A 23,922-nucleotide genomic window follows, 5' to 3' on the forward strand; every position below is an offset into this window, starting at 1 on the left:
TAAATGACTTGCCCAGGGTCACACAGCTAGTGTTAAGTGTCTGAGGCTGAACTTGAACTCAGGTCCTCCTGTCTCCAAAGCCAGTGCTCTATTTACTTCACCTTCTAAGATGAGATCTGAAGCCAGGTATTAACACTCTATCCATGGTTTCACCCTGCTACTTACTATCTTTGTGTCCTTAGAGAGTCAATTATGCTTTTTGAAGTGCCTATCCACGGGCAAGTTACTTCATATCTCTTCATATCTCTGTTGCCAAATCTGTACAATAATATCCTGATATTAGTCTTTAAAGTCCTTTATCATGAAATAGTCTACAATTCTTTTTTTTTTTTAATTGGAGGGTGAGAAGTGAGTGGGAAAAGAGAAGAAAAAGGTTTACAATACTTTCTTCAGGGAATTTAATTCAATAAGCATTAGTTAAGGGTTAACTTTGTGCCAAGCAGTGTGCTGGGAGTATAAGGGCCAAACCAACTAGTCCCTGCCCTTAAGAAGCTTATACACTAGCTTAAACACTAAATGTGTTTGTATGTATAGGGTGGGGGAAGGGGAAAGAAGCCAAATACCACAGGCACATGGATAAATACAAAGGGGCAGCTAGGTGGTGCCATAGTACATCAAGCACTCAGTCTGGAAGCAGGAAGACCCAAGTTCAAATGCAGTCTCAGCTACTTACTAGTTGTGTGACCCTTGGCAAGTCACTTAACCCTTTTTGCCTTAGTTTCCTTATTTGTAAAACAAGTTGGAGACGGAAATGGCAAACTACTCCAATATCTTTGCCAAGAAAACCCCAAATGCAGTCTCAAAGAGTGACTGAAACAATTTAACAACAATAATGCATTGCAAAGTAACTTGATGAAGAAAAATTATCTAGAATTATTTTATTTTCAATAAAGTATTGACATGTTTGTGCTTTAATTTCTCTAATTCTTAAAAATAACTTGACCAAAAGAGCACAGCAGAAGACTAAGAACAATGAATATGCTCCCTTCCCTAGTCTCTGTTTTGGGGAGGCTAGGGGGCCTACAGGAAGGAGGCCTGGCTCCATCCTTGCCTTATGAGAAGGGCTTCTTGTGGATGCCTAGAGAAGTAGCTGTAATTCCTTCATGCCTGAAGTTTTTCTCTGGACAGAAAGGTTTGTGGAGTTATGGAGTTATGGAGGGTGATATGTAGCCCTATTGGCAATCCAGGTCCTTCACCATCATTTTTTTTTTTAACTTTGAGAGGAATCCTGAATCACAGCCCAGCCTGGGTCTTTACAGAAAGTTTGAAAAGAGCATTTCCTCCCAGAACTGATGGCTGGCTAAGGGCAGCAGGCTTTCCGGCTAGAATGGGCTTTCCAATTTCTTCTTGCCCTGTAGTAGTGGACGGGCCGGGGGGTGGGAGGTCCTGCCAAGGGTTTGGAAGACTGTGCCCATTGTAACTGTAGCCAGCCCCCAAAGACCTCACTAGGACTTAGCAGCAGCCTTTCCAGGAGGGGCCCTGGGGCCACAAGCAAGGCTGCTACAAATGCATCAGGTGAAGGCCCTCCTACTACAGGCTCTCCACATAAAAGTCCCAATTAATCCCAAGCCAATTGTGGCAAATGCCCTGCCCAGCCTGGTCCTTAGGCCAAGAGCCCTGAACTTCCCTTGGTACTTCCTAGAGACTCTGTTCCATCTTTATGTAGCCCCTCATGACTGTTCTGGGCTGGGTTTCCGAGGTGCTACACCCGGGTATGAACAGGGAAACAGCTGGGCCAAGACTTGGGAAGAAAAGGAAGTTGCCCCCCAGGAGTGAGGAAGCTAGTTGAATGCTAAGTTCTGCCCCTGCCAGACTTTAGCCTGGCCTGGCACTCACAGCCCTGCTTAGCTCCTGGCATGGCAACTGCTGCCTTCCAGCTCCGGGTGTCCTGGCCCAGGCATGGCGTCCATTACCATCCAGCCACCCCAATGTCTTCTTGTACAAATAAAGTAATACTAGAGGCACCACCAGCACCTCAACCCAGTCTGGTTTTAGATTTGCAATTTTGACATCTGAAGTTCTTCAAGAGAGATCTATGCCCCATGTTCATATAGAATTATATAAAGCATATGTACATATTCCCTATACACTTACCTTCCCTATCTAGCATTCATATAACATTACATAAAGCATGTAGTAAATGATTTTACTATATATATATTTGTATATATACATACATACATATATATATATACTATAACCACATAATAGCATGCAATATCAAATCATCAATAATTTGTATGACATCTCAATCCTATAATAATGCACATTTCTATGACACTCTGAAACTTTCAGATTAGCAGCTGCACATATTCACAGAATCACCAAATTCAAAAATTTAAAAAGCAGTCCCCATTGTTTCCCCTAAACCCAACAAAAACCTTCTCTATTTCTGCCGATTTCACTCAATCCATTCCACTTTCCTGACTGGTGAACCCTGAGTTATTTTCAAGTCCTCTGTCTCTAACTTCCTCCGTAGCTAATCATACATTGTGTGTGTGTGTGTGTGTGTGTGTGTGTGTGTGTGTGTGTTTGTGTGTGTGTGTGTGTTTGTGTGTAAAACCAGTTGACCTATTTTATTCATTCTTGTTCACACAGCTTAAATTTCCCCCGCATCCCTCTTTTATCCATCTTCCCAAAGAGTAACTTCTTATTTTAAAAATATTTTTTATATTACTAAAAAATAATTCAGTCAAATCAATCAACAACTGACATTCTATGAAATGTTACACATTCATAAACTTCTGCAAAGTGCAGGGAGAGATGTCTTCTCAAAGCTTCTCTTTGGAACCAAAATTGTTTTTATACTTTTGCAACATTAAGTTTCTGTATTTTGTAGTGGTTGCTCTTTCCACTGACATTGTTGTAAACATTGTGAATTCTGTTTTCTCATCTCTGCTTACTGCCACTTTGTATCAGTTCATGTAAATCTTTCATTGCTTCTTTGTATTTGTGATGTTCTCCATTTCTTACAGCGAAACAGTAGTTCATTACATTCATGTGTCACAGTGTATTTAATCATTCCCCAATCAATGGGCATCTTTTTCACTTCCAGTTCTTTGCTATGAGTAATAATGCTGCTGTCAATATGTTGAGGTCACTGTGCCTTCCTCTCTTCAGGCTGAGATTACGTTGGCATTCTTAATTGTCAGATCTCACTTTGGGTTCCGGTTGAACTTGAAGTTTGTTCAAATCTCCAGATTAATTTCAAATGAACTGCTGTGGAGCTATGGCTCCTCATTTTGTACTTGTATTTATTATATGGCTACATGGATCCAGTGCAATCAGAGCAAATTGTTGGAGGGAGAGAAAGAATGAGAAAGAAAAGAGCAGCTGCTTTTCATTGATATTTTTTGCCTTTACGTCATCTTCATTTCCAAATATATCCATCATTCTTTCCCCCAGAAAGTCATTAGTTAAAAACAATGGAGAGGGGAGGGAGCAAAAGAGAAAAAGAAAATACTGATCCTGAGCCAAATAACTTAACCTCTGTCTACCTTAGTTCTCTCATCTGTAAAATGGGGATAATAATAGCACCTACCTCCCAGGATTGTTGTGAGAATCAGATGAGATAAAAATTGTAAAGTTCTTAGCATAGTTCCTTGCACATAATAAGTGCTAATATAAGTTAGCATTATTATTTTTTTAAGGTAGCATTATTATTAAAATGCTATTCTTATACTTTTGTGCAGAACAGGCTAGGGAAGACTGGTAATGGAAGAAGAGAGACCAGATAAGAAACTATTGGGATAGTCCATAAGCAATGAGGGCTGGGACTGAATTGTGGCAGAGGGAGTGGAGAGGAAATGGTTGCTAAGTGGTGCAGTAGCTAGAGCACTGGGCTTGTATTCAAATCCATCTTCAGTCACTTACTAACTGTAAACATGTACAATCCTTTTAAATATATTTACATATAAATATATTTACATATTGTACAAGAAAAATCAGACCAAAAGAAGGAAAAAACACAAGAAAGAAAAAAGCTAACCAACAAACAAACAAATGAAAAGATAAAAATATTATGCTTTGATTCATAATAAATCTCCACAGGTCTCTCCCTCGATTCAGATGGCATTTTCATGGGCTACTTTTGGCAATTTGCAAGCTTTAGGATGCCATAGAAATGGGAATTATGATAGAATTGATGTATACCATATATAAATTATTGATGTGATATGTGATACATGATATGTTTTACGTTTTAGTAGCTTAAAACTTCACTAAGACTTTTGGGATTCCCTAAGTCCATACAATAGCCTAAGTTACTAATTTGCATTGCCCCCCACATTGATCTCTCCATTTATTTTAAAGATGGGCAGGTAGAGGAGGGGCACTTTCTGTTACAACCCCCAGATTTTTAGCTTTGAGTGATCTCAGCCCATGCACTTCTGGTTGGCCACTAACTCTCTATGTTTTTCCAAGGTCACTGACTTACTGATCTCCCTAAAACACAACTTCCTCATTTCTCCATTTTGATGTAACACTCCTACTCCCAGTACCACCACCTACATCACTGGAACATACCCATACCTAGTAGATTTGCAATCCAAAACCCAAACCTTCCATCCTCCAGGGATCAGGAATTTCCTGACTACTGGGTGGGCAATTTCATTATGAGAATGACCCTTGGTCAATATTAATTAAAGGAACTAATTTTAAAAACCTTTAGGACTAGGCCTGGCCTAATCCGATTACACATTCTTACTTCTCTAGATCTACTTGGTACCCCCCAAAGGGGCTGTAGCCAAGGGTCCTGTTCTTACTTGTTAGGAATTTAACATAAATGTTTAAATTAAAGTTAGGCCACAAGTTCATTTTATTCTATTAATTACTAGCTTCTGCCCTCATGCTCAAGCATGCTGAGGGTTTCTCTCCCTGAGGCCCCAGATCATCCAAAGCTCCCTTTAACTGTTCTTCGTAGCAAAGAATAGGACTCCAGTACCTCAAAGCAAAGGCTGGAATACAGTTCTGCTCAGCACCTGCCCTACTCAGGTGCTTCCACTCCCTTGGTGAAGAGGTAGGACAAGCAGGAGCCATCAACCCTCCTACAGTCATATTTTGATATGGACACTGGGAGAGTTTGACTACAAAGCAGCTTTTCCAGCCAATGAAAGTTTATGTATACCATTCAGAACAACATACATCCCATCATCATTCCTATTCCCACTGAGAGGCCTAGAAGATCTCCATGGGATACTCAACCATAAGATAGTCATTTCCATAAATTAATGCACTACCCTCTCATCCCTCCTGAGAAGTGCCTGAGCTCTCTGTTGTTTTAAAGATTCATATGGAATTTAAACAGAAAAGCAGATGGAAAACAGTGGAAAACAACTTAGAAATGCAAGTCAGGAGACTTGGGTTCTGGTATTGGGGCCCCTATTAATTCTGGGTCTAAATTTTTTTTTTGTACTTATATATTCTTTATATTTCTATTGCACAGTCCTTTTTATTTATTTATTTATTTTTAAATTTTATTTAGAATTTTTTTTCCACAGTATATATGCATGAGTAATTTTTAAAATAATATTATCCCTTGTATTCATTTTTCCAAATTATCCCCCCTCCCTCTAGTCCCTCCCCTTGATGACAGGCAATCAATTCTGGGTCTAAACTTGAATACATTCCTTCCCCTGCTTTCCTTCTCCACATCCATTTTCCCATTTATAATTAAGGGATTTAGGTTTCAGTGAGCTATCTAGACTCTCCCAGTTCTGACAGGCTGTGTTCTAAGGTCCTTCTCAGGATGCCAGTCTTTGTTCTGAGGTCTCTCCTAGTTTTGACACTGTGTTCTAAGAACTTTCCCAGGTCTGACATAACAATCTGTTCTAAAGCCCTATGCAGTTTTGACATAACTCTATAAATATAAATAATGCTGCTGCTTTCTGTACTTTTGTTAATGTTCACAGCAGGAAAAACAACTAAAAATTTCACAAATCCTGGTTCTGTTTATATTCTTGTCCTAAAGGATAATTAATTGCTAGCTTGAGTAGATGCTAGAATTTGATTACAGGTGTCTGTGAAGGATTAACTCATCCTTACTCCCAGCAGCTCAGTCCTTAAAAATTAGGAGAGAGTCTGTTGAAAGCACTTAAGACTGTTTAGCCTACATCCTGGGGTTGTAAAGGAGGTAGAGGGGGAGGAATTATTGATATCTTTGATTTTAAAAACTATTGTGTAGAAGAATAAAACAAACTATGAGGGAATAATTACAACAAAGCAGATTATGCCTCAATATAAGCATGGTATAGAAGAAAAATGCTAAATTTGGAGTCAAAAGACTTGCGTTCAAATTTTAGCTTTGTTTCATTTTCTGTAAATCTTGAGTAAATTACTTCCTCTGGGTCTCTGTTTTCTTATCTATAAAATGGGGGGGAGGTGGGGATGGGAAAGGGGATTATACTAGAAAGGTACTGGACTAGATGCCTTCTACTATTCCTTCCAGCTTTAAATTTATGGTCCTATGACAATCCCTCTTCATTCTGCTCCCCAACTCTTGCTTTCTTGGAGAAAGTATTATCTTTTTGAGAGAATAGTGCTAAACTGCTGAAAGAGTGGTTACCAAGTTCTACCAGCAGGTGGTGACACCCTCATGCTTTTCTCACTACACACAAAAAAATCCAAAACACAAAAGACATATAACATAGACACAAATACAATAATATAGACACACAGAGTATACTCACAGAAGCATCTCTGGGCTTTCACCAAGTAATTTCCTCTGTTTTTCTTCTGACTATGTTTCTCGCCTCTCCAAGCTCATGCTTATGATGTTTCCCTGACAGTTTAGAATATTTTCCTAGGTGTGTATGCTAATAAAACAAACATGTGACAGTGAGATCCAGTTCCATAAATCTTCACTTTTGTCACCAAGAAGCAGGTTTGGGGAGGTGACAGAATGAGAAAACCTGTGTCTATATTGATTCTCTCATCTCCAAGTACTTGGCTTTGTTAGGAAATTGAACTGGAAGGTGACTGGAGTCTTACCTTAGGATCTCATGGCTATCTAGCATGAATTCCTTGGATCTTCATAACTCTAAATGAATGAATGCTAAAGCTTTTATTAAGTGCCTACAATGTGTGGGGTACTGAGCTAATTCCTGGGAGTGCAATTACAAGCAAGCAAGTTTCTTCCTGCCCCTCAAGGATATTCTAATGGAGAAGACAACAAACATAAATGGAAGCTGGGAAAACATACAGTCATGGTTTGGAAATAGTCAAGAAGTAACATTGAGACCCCATTCCAGATAAGGCAGGGAAGAAATTCTCCTATCATATTATAGGGTCCCAGGGTTAGAGTTCAGGTTTCAGTAGGAGGGAGATGAATGGAAGGGCTGAAGGACAAGTGATTTGTTCTCTCCTACTTCTCCTTCTACCTAACTACTCTTCAATTTCTTCTGCTGTATCATTTTCCCTCTTCTGCTGCTCACTATGTATGGGATTGTCCTCATGCTCATCAACTCCCCTGTATTCAGTAATCTCTTCATATAGATGGCTTCAAAATCCACATATAATGGTTTCAAAATCTACATATCAGTCCTCATGTTCTTCTGAGCTCCAAACTCATACCACTAGTTGCCTATTGAACATTTCCAACTTAACATCCCAAACTTGGCATCTCAAATTCAATATGTTCAAAATAGGACTTGTTATCTTTCCTCTTTAAAAAATTCCCTTTAAAATGTCCCTATGTCTGTCAAAGGCACTGTGATCCTTCCAATTAACCTGCTTACTCACTTCATTCGATCCCCACTATTTCACTCTCTTTTGTACTCCTCTTAGCTAACAAATATTATACATTCTACCTCCATATATTCCCCCTTTCCCCTCCACTCACATAGCTACCCTAGTTCAAGCTTTTTGACCTGGATGATTACAGTAGCCTCCTAATTGGTGTCACTATCTCCTATCTCCCCTGATTCCAGTTCATTGTCTAAAGAAATATTTTTAAAGCACATCTGCCCATTGTTTCTTCTTGCTCAAGAAACTTCTTATCTTCCCTGTTGTTTCTAGAATAAAGTATCAATTCCTCCATATGACATTTAAAAACCTGAATAATCTGTTCCTAGCCTGTCTTTCCAGACTGATTTCACATTATTTCCCTTCATGAACTCAACCTCTCAGCCAAATACTTTCTATTCTCTGTGCCTGCCATTCCATCTTCCATAGCCATACTTTGCTTAAACTGTCTTTTCTCTACCTCGACCCATCTCACCCCCAGGCCTGAAATGTTCTCTCTTTTTCTCCTCTGCCTTTCATAGTCCGTAACTTCCTTCAAGGCTCAGCTCAAGTATTACTACCAACACAACTAGGGGTTTCTGACACACACACCCCTTCCCCATGTTGTGATTTTCTCCAGCTAAGTTAATTTATATTTTCTTCATAAATATTTCTTTTCTTTCTTTCTTTTTTTTTTCTTTTTTTGCTGAGGCAATTGGGGTTAAGTGACTTGCCCAGGGTTAAACAGCTAGGAAGTGTTAAGTGTCTCAGACCAGATTTGAACTCAGGTCTTCCATACTCCAAGGCTGGTGCTCTATCCATCACTATGCACCTAGCTGCCCCTCTCCATAAATATTCTATATTAACCCCTCTATCTATCTAGTGATATCTGCCCCAGTAGAATCTCTTTGAGAACCAGGACTTTTTTCTATTTTCATATCCCCATCACCTGGTATACTTCCATATAAGAAAAGCTAAATGCTTATTGAGTCGATCGTCAGAACACTGTATTCAGGCTCAGGAAAGAAAGTATTGGTGCCAGGCTGTATTAACTTGAACTTAATATTGCTTGCTTTTCAATGAACTTGGGCTCTTTGCTCCTTGCATGGCAGCTTTTTAATGAATGGTACAGGTGTTTAGAGGTGGGAAACATCACAGATCTGGGCCCAGTTCAAGATGGCTTCATGGATGAGGTATTACTAGAGTTGGACTTTGAAGAATGAACAGGATTCCAGCAGGCAGAGAAGAAATAGACAATCTCCTGGCCAGAAAGGAATGCATTCCAGCTTTGAATTACAGCCCTGTGCTGATCATAAAACCAAGGAATCTTCTATCTCTGTCCCCTGTCATTTTACATACGAGGAGATCAAGACCCAAGAAAAGGAAGATTTTGCCTTTAAGCCACATAGGTAATAAGAACAGAGCCAGAATTCAAAACCAGGTTCTCTGATCCTAAATCCAATGCTTTGTCTTGTGGTGCTGAAGTCTATACATTCTTCAAGATTGGGGGATAAAATGATTTCTTAGCAACATTCCAGAAGCGTCCTAGTTGTTGGAGAAATCAATGATGTCCTGAGACAGATATCTCTTCTAAGGAACCTTTCCTCATCACAGAAGTCTACAGTGGCCTCCCCTTCTCTGTATTCATACCCCACTTTTTATCTGTATCCCTCATTCTGACACTTCCCATGTCTCCCATCAAAGTCCTTCTGCCAATCCTAACTACCTCAGTTGCCAGACACTTCTTGTCTGGTAATTAGTAAGTTAATAACAGCTCAATATCAGATGAAGGAACCTTTAAATCTCTCAACTCCACTTTCTCCACTCATTTCCATCATCTCAATGGGCATCCTCCATAAGATCTCGAGAGTGAAAGGATTCATCTGCTTCAGGAGCTGTGACCATGAGTTTCCAAAGCTAGTCTGTAGTGGGTTTGCATATCAGGCAGTTTCAGGGAATGTGCTGGATCTAATGAGGAGAAACAGGAGGTGGGGTAGGGTGGTCCTTTGGGCTTATGCAGATTTCAAGCACTTGGGCAAACACATCACTCATTCTCCCCAGAGACTTCTTGGCTCAGAGATCCTAACCAATGCATTGCCAAGCAAGTTGGCAGCTTCAGTAAGCCAGACCCTTCCCCTGCAAATAATAATAATGTTCTTACTTTGTTTACAAAACACTAGACAGTTTACTAAGTGGCTTTCACAATCCTTATTGAGAAGCAGAATGATGGACTGGAATAGTCCCTTGATTTGAAGTTAAAGAACTTGGGTTCAAATTTCCATTCTGCTATTTTTTATATAATCATGGGCAATTCATTTTTCCTTCTCTCAGGTTAAATTTCCTGCCCTGTAAAATGAAGGGTTTGACAGGTCTTTTCCAGCTTTAAGGCCAATAAGCCAAATGATCCTTGCTCTTCTAAGTTCAAATCTGATTATCTCATTCACAACAGGTGGATAGAGAATGCCACACAAATGAAATCACAAACTGACCCAAGAATGAAGTGCAATTCATTAAGAAAGCGAGTCTGTAGCAGAATCATAATTAGGAGTTCTTATGTGGGGTTAGATTCAGCTGGGAATATTGTACAGAAGATGGTCTGATTCGAGGTGCAATCACCCTGGAAGAGAGAGTAGCTGTTTTAAGAGCCCAGTCCTTGCACCCTGAGGAAGGGAGAGGGAAGAGGAAAGGTATACCATGGCAATAAGACTCTGGGGATAGTAGTCTATGATAATGCTCGAACATAATGCTCGAACCTTCTGGTACCTGGGGCTAGCAAAAAACAATAAAGTAAGGTGGCATTTGCTACAAGGAAGAAGTATGGCTCCCCTGGATTCTGGTGCCCTGGATCACAGTCTTAGTTATCCTAAGATTGTTATAATTCATAGGCAAATATTCTTCTGATTATGAGGCTGAGAGGAAATCATTTTCCCTGGGCTTCCCAATGGGTCTGTGGTGAAACTGAGACCAGAATCCAGGTCTCCTGACTTCCAGGCAATGCCGTTTCTTCTGTCTGTTTAATGCTACGCATGGGCTAGGACCTGTGCTCAGGTCCCAGGAGTCCTATGAGGATTGGCCACAGGGAATCCTCAATCCCTCTCAGCTGGGCTGGACTCCAGCTCTCCCGATGGCCCAGCTGGCAGAGTCTCGCTGTGCTCTGGAAAGGCTCCGAATCCAAGTTTAATAAACCCTGCACTTCCTAAAGCAGAAGAGAAAGGTTTGGGTATTGTTTGCCATTTGGAATTATCTGTGGAGCTGCCTTTTCCATAACTGGAATATGAGCCCCTAAGATTGGTTTTGAGAAAACCACGAGAACCCTGGGATCCTGAATTCCTGTCCTGTCCTTCCTTCCTTACAGGTAACATCATTGGTTCTGGGATATTCATCTCCCCCAAAGGTGTGTTAGAGCACACAGGCTCAGTAGGTCTCGCCCTTGTGGTCTGGGTACTAGGTGGAGGAATTGCAGCCCTCGGCTCCTTGTGCTATGCTGAGCTCGGAGTGGCCATCCCCAAATCTGGAGGTGACTACTCATATGTGACCGAAATCTTCGGAGGCCTTGCAGGGTGAGTACTGAGGAGTGAATTCTGGGACCGGCCACCCAGGGCTCTGGTGGTGTGTCATATGGCCCAAAGCTTGGCTGTACATATCCAGACCTGTGCATGCACATATTTGCTTCCAAACCCCAAAGCCTAACAGACAAAGGACAGCCATTCCCTTGTCCTCACTAAGTCTCATCTGCTTCTTTTGTTAGTAAAGGAGCTTTTCTGTGCCAATGAGGAAGGGGGAGCCTTCTTCTCTTTTGGCTGAGGGGAGGGATAAGCAGGAATACCTCACTTGAAGCAAACTCACTATATAAAAATCTGTATGAATTGGAATAAGTGTCTGATTCTCATTACAAAAGGAGTCTCCCCTTTGCAAAGGCTCTCAGGGAAGGCTGGTGACAAAGACAAAGCAGCCAATATATTCTCAAAAGTTTAAAAAATTTGTTATCTAATTGAACCATTTTAGGATCTAGTCATAGCCCATGAAGGCAAGAGACTTATAACCAAATAAATTATTACCTTTATACATAAACAATACCCTTGTCTTACTATTGTCTTTGCTTTTTTTAAATATATGAGGGTGAAGATTGAGAGAGATTGGATTTGAGAACTGAACTTCTTTCAGGAAATCCCCTGGATGAGTAAATTTCCTTGATCTATACAAATGAGAGCCTTTTTTTCAATCACTGGCCTTAGAAAATTGCCAAAAGTACTGAGCAATTACTTGACCAGGGTCTATCAATATGTGTCAGTCCAGACTCTAATCAGATTATCTAGTTTTGAATTTTTTCTCTTTTCTTTTTAATATATTTTTATTTCATAAAATATTTCTCAATTACATGTAAAAATATTTAACATTCATTATTTAGAATTTTGAATTCCAAATTCTTTTTTGCCCCTCACTTACTTCTTGAGAAGGAAAATAATATGATATTGATTATACATATGAAGTCATACAAAATATATTTTCATATTAGCCATGTTACAAAAGAAAATAGAAAAAAAACTATGTTCTAATTGCACTCGCAGTTCATCAATTCTCTCTCTGGAGGTGAATAGCCTTTTTCATCATGAGTTCTTTGGAATTGTCTTGGATCATTGTCTGGATTAAAGTAGCTAAGTCCTTCATAGTTGATCATCCTTATGATATTTCAACACTTTTCATTATCCAGTATATTACATTATGTAAAAAGCATATGCAAATACTGAATAGTCTATCTTACCTTCTTTGGAATGATCTCAATACCAGAATAAATGTTTTGTCCATACCACTCTAAGTAGCTATTGCTAATTATATGGAGGCAGTTACCAGAACTGAAGCATTGTACTGGGATAGAATGAATAAATTTCTTCTCTAAGAAAGGACTAATTTAAGTCCCCTGAAAACCTTAGTTTCCTTAATTATGAAGTAAGGGGGATGGTCTCATGTTCTCTAAGACCTAAGCATTTTATGCTTTAAGTACTTTCTGTAAATCCTCATTCCCTTTTGAAGTGAAGTCAGCATCACAAGAACCTACATTTTCCAAAACTCTTTTAAAATTATCACTTCACTCACCATGTCCAGAAAGTTATTAATGTGCACATACACTTTGACCTAGTTATATTACTACTCAGGTGATATCTAAAAGAGATCAAAAGGGAAAATTATTTACATGTACAAAAATATTTATAGTCACTCTTTTCATGGGAGGCAAAATTTGGAAACCAAAGGGTTATGTTCCTATTGGGAATGGCTAAACAAATAATAGTATATGGATGCAATGAAATATCATTGTGCCTATGAAAAGTTATTAAATGGACCCTTCCAGAGAAGACCCTTATGAACTGATTCAGAGGAATGGGCAAAACTAGGAGAATTATCTATATAATGCTAACAACATTATAGAGAAAAACAACTTGAAAGATTTTAGAATTCTAATCAACACAGTGATAAAGCAAGAGTCCAGAAAAATGAATATAAAGCATGCCCTTTATCTTCTGACAGACAGGTGATGAACTTAAAATGCAGAAAGAGACATACTAACATGGAAACTTGTTTTGCTGAACTATGTAAAGATGTATTGTAGGATTTTGTTTGGAATTGCTTATTTTTAAATTTGCTCCAAGTAGGAGGGATGGATTAATTTTTTTAAAGAGTTGATGCTTGAAGAATAAAAATAAGAAATCTCTTTAAAATAAGCACATTATCATAATGTAATTGATAGAGACAAAATCACTGATAAACCCAACCCAACACTTTCTCCCTTATGTTGAGAAAAAGGAAAGGTTTTGATGTTCCATTTAGCATCTAAAGTACAATAGAAATACTTTTTAGAAAAGTATAGAATTAATTCCTTACAATTCTCTGAATCTCCCATAGCAATTCAGCCCACCTAGTAAGTTCCCTAGAAAGAGTTATTCTAGATAAATGAGTTACAGAAGTTTTATAACAGAATTAGCAATAAAAGTGGGTGAGGATAAGGACCCACAAAATCAAGTAATCACAAATATACATCAGAAAAGAGAAAATCTTTCACTGATTGTTACATATAGTAAGTCCATGAAGTAAAATGCAAGGTGGTAGAACCCATTCACTCACACAATTCTTTGTTATAATAAATAATTTAAAATTTATTTTTAGATGTATTTCTGTTCTGTGAAGAAAACACTATTGATCAGCATTCTCTCATTTTTAAGAAGAAAAACAGATTCTAAAACCTGAGGGGAAAGTTATCATCTCACTCAAAATTCTCCCAGCCACAAGGAAGATGCAGAGTATTCTATAGGTGTGGAAAGTGAAATATAAACGTTAAGCAACATAGAAATAAACCTTAGGTTGCCTAATTCTGGAAGCCTTTCATATAATTCTTTCCCAGTGGAAAGAAAGTGATTGAAGGGGATTTGGGCCAGGGCTTAAGTCAAAGGCAGTGAATGAAATTGGAAGTTCAACCGACTTTAATCAAAGACCCTGGACCAGCCTGATTATAGCCAGAGTACTGGATTCGGAGTCAGGAAACCTGCTTTAGAATAGTAAATGGTTGGTTGCATAATCCGAGTGAGTCATCTAACTGTTCACTTTACATTCTATTTTTTTTCCATCAGAAAATGAAGGGTTGGGCTGATGACCTTGAAGGTTTCTCTAAACTTTAAATATGATCCTATAATCTATTTTTAAAAAGGCCCAGCCTCTAGGCCCTGGTTTGGGGCTCCAGGGCTGAGGTTAGGTTATGGGTTTTTATGACTCTTGCTTTTAATCTGGCCTTTAGATTTGGGGCTTCTTATTCCCAGCAGTTCCTGCTGTCCAGGCAGATGACCCTCAATCCTCTCTTTCCTCTAATTCCAGCTTCCTGCTGCTTTGGAGCGCAGTGCTCATCATGTACCCTACCAGCCTGGCCGTCATCTCATTGACCTTCTCCAACTATGTCCTCCAGCCTGTGTTTCCCAACTGCATCCCACCCTACACAGCATCCAGAGTACTCTCCATGGCTTGCCTATGTAGGTTCCACCCATTTTATGTCCCTCCTTCTTGACCCATATAGTGTCTGGGGAACCCATGTCATGGTTCGTTGGGAAAGGCTTCAGGGCTCTCTTGACACACCTACATGCACCCCTTCCACAACGGTTCTTTCCCTTTCTATTTGCATCATCTATTTGCATCCAAAGTCAGATGTTTCTCTATATTCTTTTTCAACTTTGTGCCTCAAGTAAGAGAAAATGGGGAAGTGTTAATATTGAGAAAGACATCTGGTGTTCATTCTAAATGGAAATGGTTCTCCAGATTTCTACCTTGTAAGTCCCTATCTGACCCAATTCCTCCCATTCATTCCTCCATCCCATTTCCAGAAAAGTGGTTTAGGTATCAGAGCTTTCCATAGCCCAAGACTACTCTGACTAAAAGAAGAATGGTTCTGGGCTAGGTAGGATGACAAGGATTCAGCTGATCTTCAGCCATAAATAGCCCTTTGGCTTTTCCACAAGGAAGGCTGTGTTTGAGAGATGTTCCCAGATGGAAGAACTCCCTATGTATGTGATTTTATCCATCTTCTCTAGCCTTGTTTCCCAGTCTTTAAAAAAAAACACCTCCTAGGATGTTGTCTGCCTCTGGGACAGAAAAGTGGGCAAAAATTGGATGAGAGTGTCCTGTCCCCTCCCCCTTCCTACAAAGGGTCAGGGGTGAGGGAGAGGGATGGGAAGAAGGGAAGTTTCTATCAGAAACAGTAAGTGATGGGGAAAACCTCCTGAGCTGGCAGTAAGCTGGACATTAGACCCTTAGGATCCTCCCCAACATAGCTTAGTCTTCTCTTCCTCAAATTATGTTTATTCACTGGAATATTGTATCCCCTCTGTAGAATGTAAGCTAATTGAGGGTAAAGATGGTTTTTTATTTCAGACTTGCTATCCCCACAGTTTAGACCAGTCTTAGGATCTCATTGAAAGGGGAATTTCTGATGAGGAAAAAAACAGCACAGATCTGTATTTACTGAGTTACCTGGGGGCACTGAGAAGATCAAATTGTGGGAATATTCATACAATACAACAAATGGCACATAGTCTCAAGAATATCCTTTTTTTATTCCATCTCACATAAAACACAACTGTACATTTGACCATCTGTACACCAATCAAATGACCTAAAAAGCAGCCTGCTTATTCACCCAGACCTCACTCCCTAGCCATTAAAATAAAATCAGTTTATGCTCACTTTTTCCAGAAGTAGATTTTGTTGTTTGGATTTATCCAAATGTCCCCTAGCGCACAGATAATCAAGAGGGTTCTGGGGAGGAATTTCCCCCCCGCCCCAAGTTTGTGGCTATGTCTCTAGGACATGGTGCCTAGTGGTCCCATGCTCCGTTCCAGTAACACTCCTTTCCTTCTGCCCAGTGCTCCTCACATTTGTGAATGGCTCCAGTGTCCGGTGGGCCACACGGATCCAAGATATCTTCACCGGAGGGAAGTTGCTGGCACTTGCCCTTATCATCACCGTTGGCTTCGTCCAGATCTTCCAGGGTACTGACATGGGATGAGGGGCCTGAACTGGTGGGGTGGGCCTGGTTCCTGGGCCCCAGAGGAAGCTGCATTACCAGGAATGGGTCCTTGGGGTTGGAGACATCCATTATCCTGTTTCCCCAATGCTCCATCTGGCCTCCACAGGCAACTATGAGGAACTGATGCCCAGCAATGCTTTTAGCTTCTGGATGACACCTACCGTGGGGCACCTGGCACTTGCTTTCCTGCAGGCATCCTTTGCTTTCAGTGGCTGGAACTTCCTCAACTATGTTACAGAAGAGCTAGTGGATCCCCGCAAGTGAGTGAGCATTGGCAGGAATCTGGGAGCTGTTGGGTCTATGGCTTTGGAACTCAAGGGTCGGGCCGCTTCTCTCCACAACCTTGGTGGAGGAATGATGCTAAATGTGAAGAGCTTTCCAGGGTGGGGGGGAATGGGAGGGGAGACAGAGACAAGGCTACTGACATGGGATACCAGAGGCCCGACCAAATGGATCAGGGTCAACAGCTGCTTTCCCAAGGGAAAGAGGTCTCTGCCCTAATCATCAATGAGAACTAGTACCTTAAACTTGGAGTCAAGAGATCTGAGTTTGAATCTCAAAATCAACACTTACCAGCTGTATGACCATGGACAATGATACTGATTTAATTGTTATACTCAGTTTCTTCACTTGAAAAATGGGGTCATGATTCCTATAGAATTATTCACTCAGTTAATGGTGGTGCTCAAATAAGGAAATATACAAGGCATCCCAAAAATCTTTGTGCTAACTTTAATAGCTTGATGCTAAGACTTTTGGGACAATCTATATGTAAATTATGTCAACTATTATTATCATTCTTTTTCTTTAAGTAGGAAAGAAGGTCTGAAACAAACATCCTCTGTGTAGAGCCTCGCAGGGTTCACTTCAGGGAGTTTCTCATCTGAGAGGTTGACAGGAGGCAAGAATGGATTTTCCAAAGAACAGATTAAGGGAACCTGCTTCTCTCAAAAGAAATGACCACCCCTTAGAGCTCAGGTTGAATGGTCTATGACCTTTGGGTAGACATACCATAACCCTTTGAATGCTAGTAAATAGAATTCGCACCTAGGAGTTGGAAAACCTGTGTTCTTGCTCTTACATCCAGAATAAATGACTAATAATAATTATTTTGCTGTGTGATTTGAGGCAGGTCATTTAATTCCAAGCTTAGTTTCCTCATCTGTAAAATGGAGATAATATGAGGATCAGAAGAAAGGATTGGGAAGTTTAACCTGAAGAGGAGACGACTTGGGACACAGATGAGAGCTATCTATCCCTACTTAAAGGATTGTCAAGTAGAAGAAAGATTATATTTTTTCTGCTTTGCCCCAGGGGATAGAACCAAGACCAATCACAGAGAAGTTCATTTTAACATGGTCTAAGGGGGAAAAAAGATGGAGTAATCTAGCAACAGAATAACTTATCTTATGAAGTAGCAATTTTCCCCTCATTTAAAAAAAATTAGTGTTAGAGTCTGGAGTGGACAGGAGGAAGGACTAGACAAGCTCTAAGACCCCTCCCAATTCTGAGATGTATTATTCTGTGAATCTCTGCCCTGGCTCTCTCACAGGGCTTAGAATCAAAGAACATTTGAGTAGGATGGGACCTTATAACCCGTCTCATCCAACTCCCTTACTCTTCAGATGTTGCAACTAAGGCCAAGAGAGGTTAAATATTTGCTTGGGATCATACAGCTGGTCATGGGCAGAGCAAAAGCTGCTGTGAAGCTCAAACCAGATCACAATTTAGGACGCCTTGGAAAGTTTCAAGCCCCATGCAGCTGTGAGACCCCAGAGCAACCTTCCCAGACCCATGTGGCTCCAAATTTGGGAAATTCTGTTTCCCTGTTAATCAGCTGAAGCAGGAAGAAGCTGGATGTTGGCTCTTACTGTAGGTAAAATGGAGAGAAGTCAATTGCAAAAACAAGCAAGATTAAAAACCTAGATAATTGCATTGTTGCCCAAAAAATAAATGAAGATAGAACCTGATATTAACTGGCCAGAAAAGAGGGAGCTTGAGACCAGACCCAATTCCTCTTAGACTGCAGCCATCCTGAGCACCAGGCAGAGGACCACCAGCTCTCCATTATCTGGAGTTCTGAAGATCCAGAATAGGAATTATTCAGGCCTCTGCTGCTCTAGGGGAGGAAAGGAGAAACAAAGGGGGTCTGTTGCACCTTGCAAGTCATTTCAGTCCATGATGTGGCTCAGAACTCACTCGTGGTGAGATGGGATTTGACTGACTTCCCTGGATTTCAGTGCCACCAGCTTCCCAGAGGCCATGTAGCCTTAACTCATGCCTGACCAGGAATATGCTCCAACTCCACCTAAGTGACCATCTAGCTAGCTTTTGCTTTAAGATCTCAAGTGACAAAGAATCCTCTGCCTTCAGAATAGCCTGTTCCCACTTCTAGATAGCTGTGAATGTTAGGAAGATTTTCCTTCCATCTAGCCTAAATAACAACAATAATCATAGCTAGCATTTCTACAGCATTTTGAATTTTGCCAAATACTGTTCATTTGTTACCTCATTCAATCCTTGTAAACTACCCTGGGGAGATAGGTGCTATTAATATCCCCATTTTACAGATGAGGAAACTGAGGTAAACAGGTTGATTGATGTGCCCAGAGTCACATAACCAGTAAGTATATGAAGCAGGATTTTAATTCAGGTCTTCCTGACTCCTGGTATCCTAGCCACTGTACCACTTACTGCTTAAATTTATACCCATTGCTCTTAGCTCTGACTTCTGCCCTTCTTCCCTTCTTTTACCCTGTTCTCCTTCAACATACTTATGTTGGAAGGGATCACGGAGAATCAAAGCCTTGTCCTGCCATTAGCCAGGAGACGGCACTTCAGCCATCTACATAGCCCTGCCCATAGCTCAGTTCTTTCCTTCTCCCAAGTACCCATCCCAGCGAAGCCTTGTTCTCTCCACAGGAACCTACCTCGGGCCATCTTCATCTCCATTCCCCTGGTGACCTTCGTGTACACTTTCACCAATGTGGCATACTTCACCGCCATGTCCCCACAGGAGCTCCTCTCTTCCAATGCTGTGGCTGTGGTAAGTGCCGTGGCCTCCCCCCATCCCAAGGCCTGCTCTGCTGCTCCCCCTGTCCCCCAGCCCACCCCGACCCCAGCGTCCCAGGCAGGCCGGCCTTCTCACTCCCTCTGTCTTCCATTGCTGTAGACATTTGGAGAGAAGCTCCTGGGCTATTTCTCTTGGATCATGCCTGTCTCGGTCGCCCTCTCCACTTTCGGAGGAATCAATGGATATCTTTTCACCTCCTCCAGGTGAGCCACCTCGATCTATCAAGAAAGGGTGATGGCCAGGGGGACTGAGAAGGGCTAAAGGCCTCCAAGGGAGCTGAGAGACAGGATGAGTCTCCTCCTTTGACATTAACATTGAACTTCCCAATTCCACTGAAAACAAAGAGGGAATCAGGGTAGAGAAAGGGAAGAACTTCAGGGACACCTGGGCTATTGAATTTCACCTTAGCTGAGGGGAAGGTGTTAAGACACATCAGAAGAGTTTCCTCAGTGATACAGAGAAAGGTGGGGATGGGGGTGTTGAAGGGATCATCTAACCACTGGTCACAGGTCAAGCAAACCAGTATCTTAGACACCTGACCAATAAGGCACCAGGAAAGGATGTGAAATCTAGGGCTCAGTTCCATGTTCCATACAACTGCCATCTGTTCCCCATTGTCTGATGCATCCAATGCAGAGCTTATCCAGGCCCCAGATTGGTATTTCTTCCTTCCAGATTATGCTTTTCTGGAGCCCGTGAAGGTCACCTTCCCAGCCTGCTGGCCATGATTCATGTCCAACACTGCACCCCCATCCCTGCACTTCTCGTCTGTGTAAGTCTAGCTATCCCTGATTGTCCCTGACCCCCTGCTCAAGGAGATTCCAGGGCTCAGCTGGGCCTTGCTGGCTTCCTATATGCCCTTAACCACAAAGCTAGGGCCAGGAGAACCTCAGGAGCCATGAAAATCAACTTGCTTGAATCACCTGAATAATTAACCCCACTTTACTTTGCTAGTATACATCTGGCTTTGATACATAGATTGGCTGAAGTAGGCAATCTGTCTGCACAGTTCCTGTGAGGGGTCACTTTTCAGTGGTTTTTTTCTTTTTTTAATTAAGACTCTAAGGTTCTTCTTTGGGTTGTTCTCAACCTTTTAGAGGCAGAGAAAATATTCCCTCATGAGTTCCCCTTATGCTACACTGATTACCCAACAAAGTCACCAGTCCAAATGGCCTCCATTGCGAAGCTGATCTGGGAGGAGTTCTGGAGCAATATTTTTAATTTAAAAGCCATGTATGAGAACAGTCACACACACACACACACACACACACACACACACACACTCACACACACTCACACACACTCACACACACACATACATACAGCCTCCTAGGCTTGGTTTGGACTCATCATATGAGATCACGCATTGGTCAAAGAGATAACAACCCTGACTAAGGGCAACTATAGCAGTTTAGAATGAGTTGTCAGGTTCCTACAGGGTAGCCATGAGAAGTGAGACTTTCCTTAAAAATACACATACAAAGTAAAGGCTGAAGGAACAAGATAGTTAAATCAAACTTTTGAGATAGACAAAACCAAAAAGCTGTATCTCACTCAGCTTCCCATAAAACACCATATGCAAGACGGGGTAAAAGAATGAGTTCTTTGCATCCTAGATTTACTCCCACTGATCAGAGGAGGGACTGAGAAAGAAGATTCCCAGAAAACACTCCACTGAAGTGCTACAGAGCCAAATCTAACAAGCGCATTCAATCTCCACTCTACTTTCTTTCCTTCTCCCTCCTCATTTTCCCAAGAGCATCCTGACATAAACTATTTCTTGCCCCCACTGCCTTCTATGCTGTCCTGAATCCTCTCCACTTGTGATCCTCAAAGCAGTCCTGTGAGCTGTGAGCTACATAGGGAATGTTCTCATCCCTTTATGATAAGTGCCATCTCCTGCTTCCTACCTCTCCCAGCTCCACACAGATCCAGGCACAATAAAGAGAGAGGACCATGCCTTCCATACTCATCCTGAGAGAAATTCTGAGAAATTATGCAAGTTGTCAACTTTTCCCCTGCTTTCCCTGCCCTTCCTCCTTTTTACCTTCTCCCTCCCAGATGAAAATCAGGGTCAGCTTGTTCCCATCTCTCAAACCCCCCAGTAGTCTTCAAACTTTTTAAATATGGGGCCAGTTCGCTGTCCCTCAGACTGTGGGAGGGCCGGACTATAGTAATAACAAAAACTCACACTCTGTCTCTGAGCCTCAGCCCATTTGCCATAACCCGGTGGGCCGCATAAACGTCCTCAGTGGGCCGCATCTGGCCCGCAGGCCGCAGTTTGAGAACCCCTGCCCTAAGCCTTACCTAGTTCTCCCTCCAATACAAAACCCTCACCTGCCCCAGGGTCTTCCTCTAAGTCCCCCTACCCTTAAGATCTGCATCTTCTCAAACATCTTTATCTCATCTTTCCACTGGCCAGGAAGATCTGAGGCAGAATCTAACTTTATAATAGTACCAAGCTGCATTAACCCTCTTTTTCCTTGGGTTCATAGCAAGGAATGAATCTAAGGCTTCACTATCAGTAGTGAAGGCACTCTGAATCCTAAAGGGTCTATGTATATACATGCATACAAGAGCACTGAAGGCAACCCAAGCTCTTCGCCACTAGGCCTTCAGGTACAATAACAGCTGATGCCCTTCTCTTCCAGTGTGGAGCCACAGCGGTGATCATGCTAGTGGGAGACACATATACACTGATTAATTATGTGTCTTTCATCAACTACCTCTGTTATGGAGTGACCATTATCGGCTTGATTGTACTTCGATGGAAGAGACCCAAGCTCTTCAGACCCATTAAGGTGAGCATCATTCACCCTCACCCAGGAACTCAGTCTGACCGACACAAGTGTCCTCAGGGGCCTGCAGTGTAGGTAGCCGAGAGACCAAAACAACAGTAATAATAACTTATACAGCACCTTGTGATTGACGTCGTTATCTCCCTTGGTGACCAGGCGGCACCTTGTAGAGAGGCTGGAAATGGAATTAGAAAGACCCGTGTTCACATATGAGTTCAGATAACTCACCAGCTGTGTGACCTTTTTTTAATGATCTCAGCGTCCTTATCTGTGAGATGAGGATGATAACAATAGCAAGGTTGTTGTGAGGAGAAATAAAGATAGTGTTTATATAGTGCTTTGCAAAGCTATACAAATATTAGCTATTGTTATAATCACTATTATTAGATTCTCACAATAATTTTATTAGATAGGCTCTGTTATCATCCCCATTTTACAGATAAGGAAACTGAGATAAAGGGAGTTAAATGACGTGTTCAGACTCACAGAGCTACTAAGTGTCTGGGGTATTATCTGAACTCTGCCTTATTCCTTTCTGGCTCTTTATCCGCTGCGCCACCTAGTGGCCTCTTCACAGGACCCAGCAGACCGATGCAATTTTCTCCCCAAGGAACATCCCAGAATTTGTGCATCCAAAGGAATGTTGTCCCCTCAGGAGCGTCCCATCGGGGACAACGTGACTGCAGCAACGCTGCTGCGGAGAATCCTCTTAGAGCCAGTTGGGAAACAAACACACACGAAAACCACATTACACATCAAAGTTCTCTTATTTTTTGTCCCACACGTGAGACCCCGCTTGAGGACCCAACTTAATACTGTCGGCTAAGGCTTATGTAGCTTTCCTGTGTGTCCTGCACAATGCTCAGCCCTCCACAACTGTTGTCTCATTTGAGGAGAGCTGACTTGCCCAGAGTCCGCAGCTAGTGTGTGTCTGAGGCCCCGTGCCGCATCCCGAGGGTCCCCCAGCTGCCGCAGACTTGGACCAGAGCGTCGTTGAGTCCTCTCCTTGTCCCTCTCCTAAGTGCTTTCTCTCGGCATCCCGGGGCACTGCGCAGCTGAATTTTCTCTTCCACGTTGTCCCCCTCGGAACAGCACACGCTCCTCAAAAGCAGGCTCTGTCTCACATTTTCACTTTGTATTTCCAACAGTTAGTCCGAACTTGGCACAGAGCCCTTAATAAATGACTTTTCACTGCTTCACTCCAAAAACCAAGCCTCCTCCCTCACGGTGGTTGGAAAGGGAAGATAGAAGCTGAAGGACTAGGGACCTGGAAGGCCGGGCAGAGTGCAAGGCTGTCTGGTTTCTGGCTCATCACTGTGGGCCTCGTGGGTACTTAGTAATTGCTGGCTGACGGGGCCTGGTGGGAGAGCCGCCCCCTCAGCCCCCGTTCTCGCTCTCCCTGCAGGTAAACCTCCTCATCCCTGTCACCTACTTGATCTTTTGGGCATTTCTGCTGATCTTCAGCTTTTACTCAGAGCCTGTAGTCTGCGGCATCGGCCTCATCATCATCCTCACGGGCGTCCCGGTGTTCTTCCTGGGGGTGTCCTGGAGAAACAAACCAAAGTGTGTGCACAGGCTCTTAGGTGAGTGAGGGGCATGGCTGGGGGGCTGCCAGGAGGTCTGCAGCTGAGCTGGAGGGGCCTCGGGCCTCCACACCAACTTCCTCCTTCCCAAATGAGGGAACCGAGGCCCAGGGGGGTTAGGTGACTTGCCCAATGTCACACAGGGAGTGAGTAGTAAGCTGTCGGAATCAAGATCTGAACCCAGGT

General features: G+C 42.0%; 1 protein-coding gene across 1 annotated transcript in view; it reads left to right on the plus strand.

Moving 5' to 3' along the window:
• SLC7A10 (solute carrier family 7 member 10) overlaps nucleotides 1-23,922 on the plus strand; it is a 44,828-nt gene that overhangs the window by 18,848 nt on the left and 2,058 nt on the right. The window contains exons 2-10 of the mRNA XM_074293227.1: nucleotides 11,075-11,279; nucleotides 14,581-14,732; nucleotides 16,119-16,244; nucleotides 16,389-16,542; nucleotides 19,205-19,328; nucleotides 19,455-19,558; nucleotides 20,031-20,127; nucleotides 22,007-22,156; nucleotides 23,559-23,736. Of these exons, the coding sequence (XP_074149328.1) occupies nucleotides 11,075-11,279; nucleotides 14,581-14,732; nucleotides 16,119-16,244; nucleotides 16,389-16,542; nucleotides 19,205-19,328; nucleotides 19,455-19,558; nucleotides 20,031-20,127; nucleotides 22,007-22,156; nucleotides 23,559-23,736 (1,290 nt within the window). The remainder of the gene's footprint in view (nucleotides 1-11,074; nucleotides 11,280-14,580; nucleotides 14,733-16,118; nucleotides 16,245-16,388; nucleotides 16,543-19,204; nucleotides 19,329-19,454; nucleotides 19,559-20,030; nucleotides 20,128-22,006; nucleotides 22,157-23,558; nucleotides 23,737-23,922) is intronic.

The sequence above is a fragment of the Sminthopsis crassicaudata genome, chromosome 2, assembly GCF_048593235.1.
Source record: "Sminthopsis crassicaudata isolate SCR6 chromosome 2, ASM4859323v1, whole genome shotgun sequence".
Taxonomy (NCBI): domain Eukaryota; kingdom Metazoa; phylum Chordata; class Mammalia; order Dasyuromorphia; family Dasyuridae; genus Sminthopsis; species Sminthopsis crassicaudata.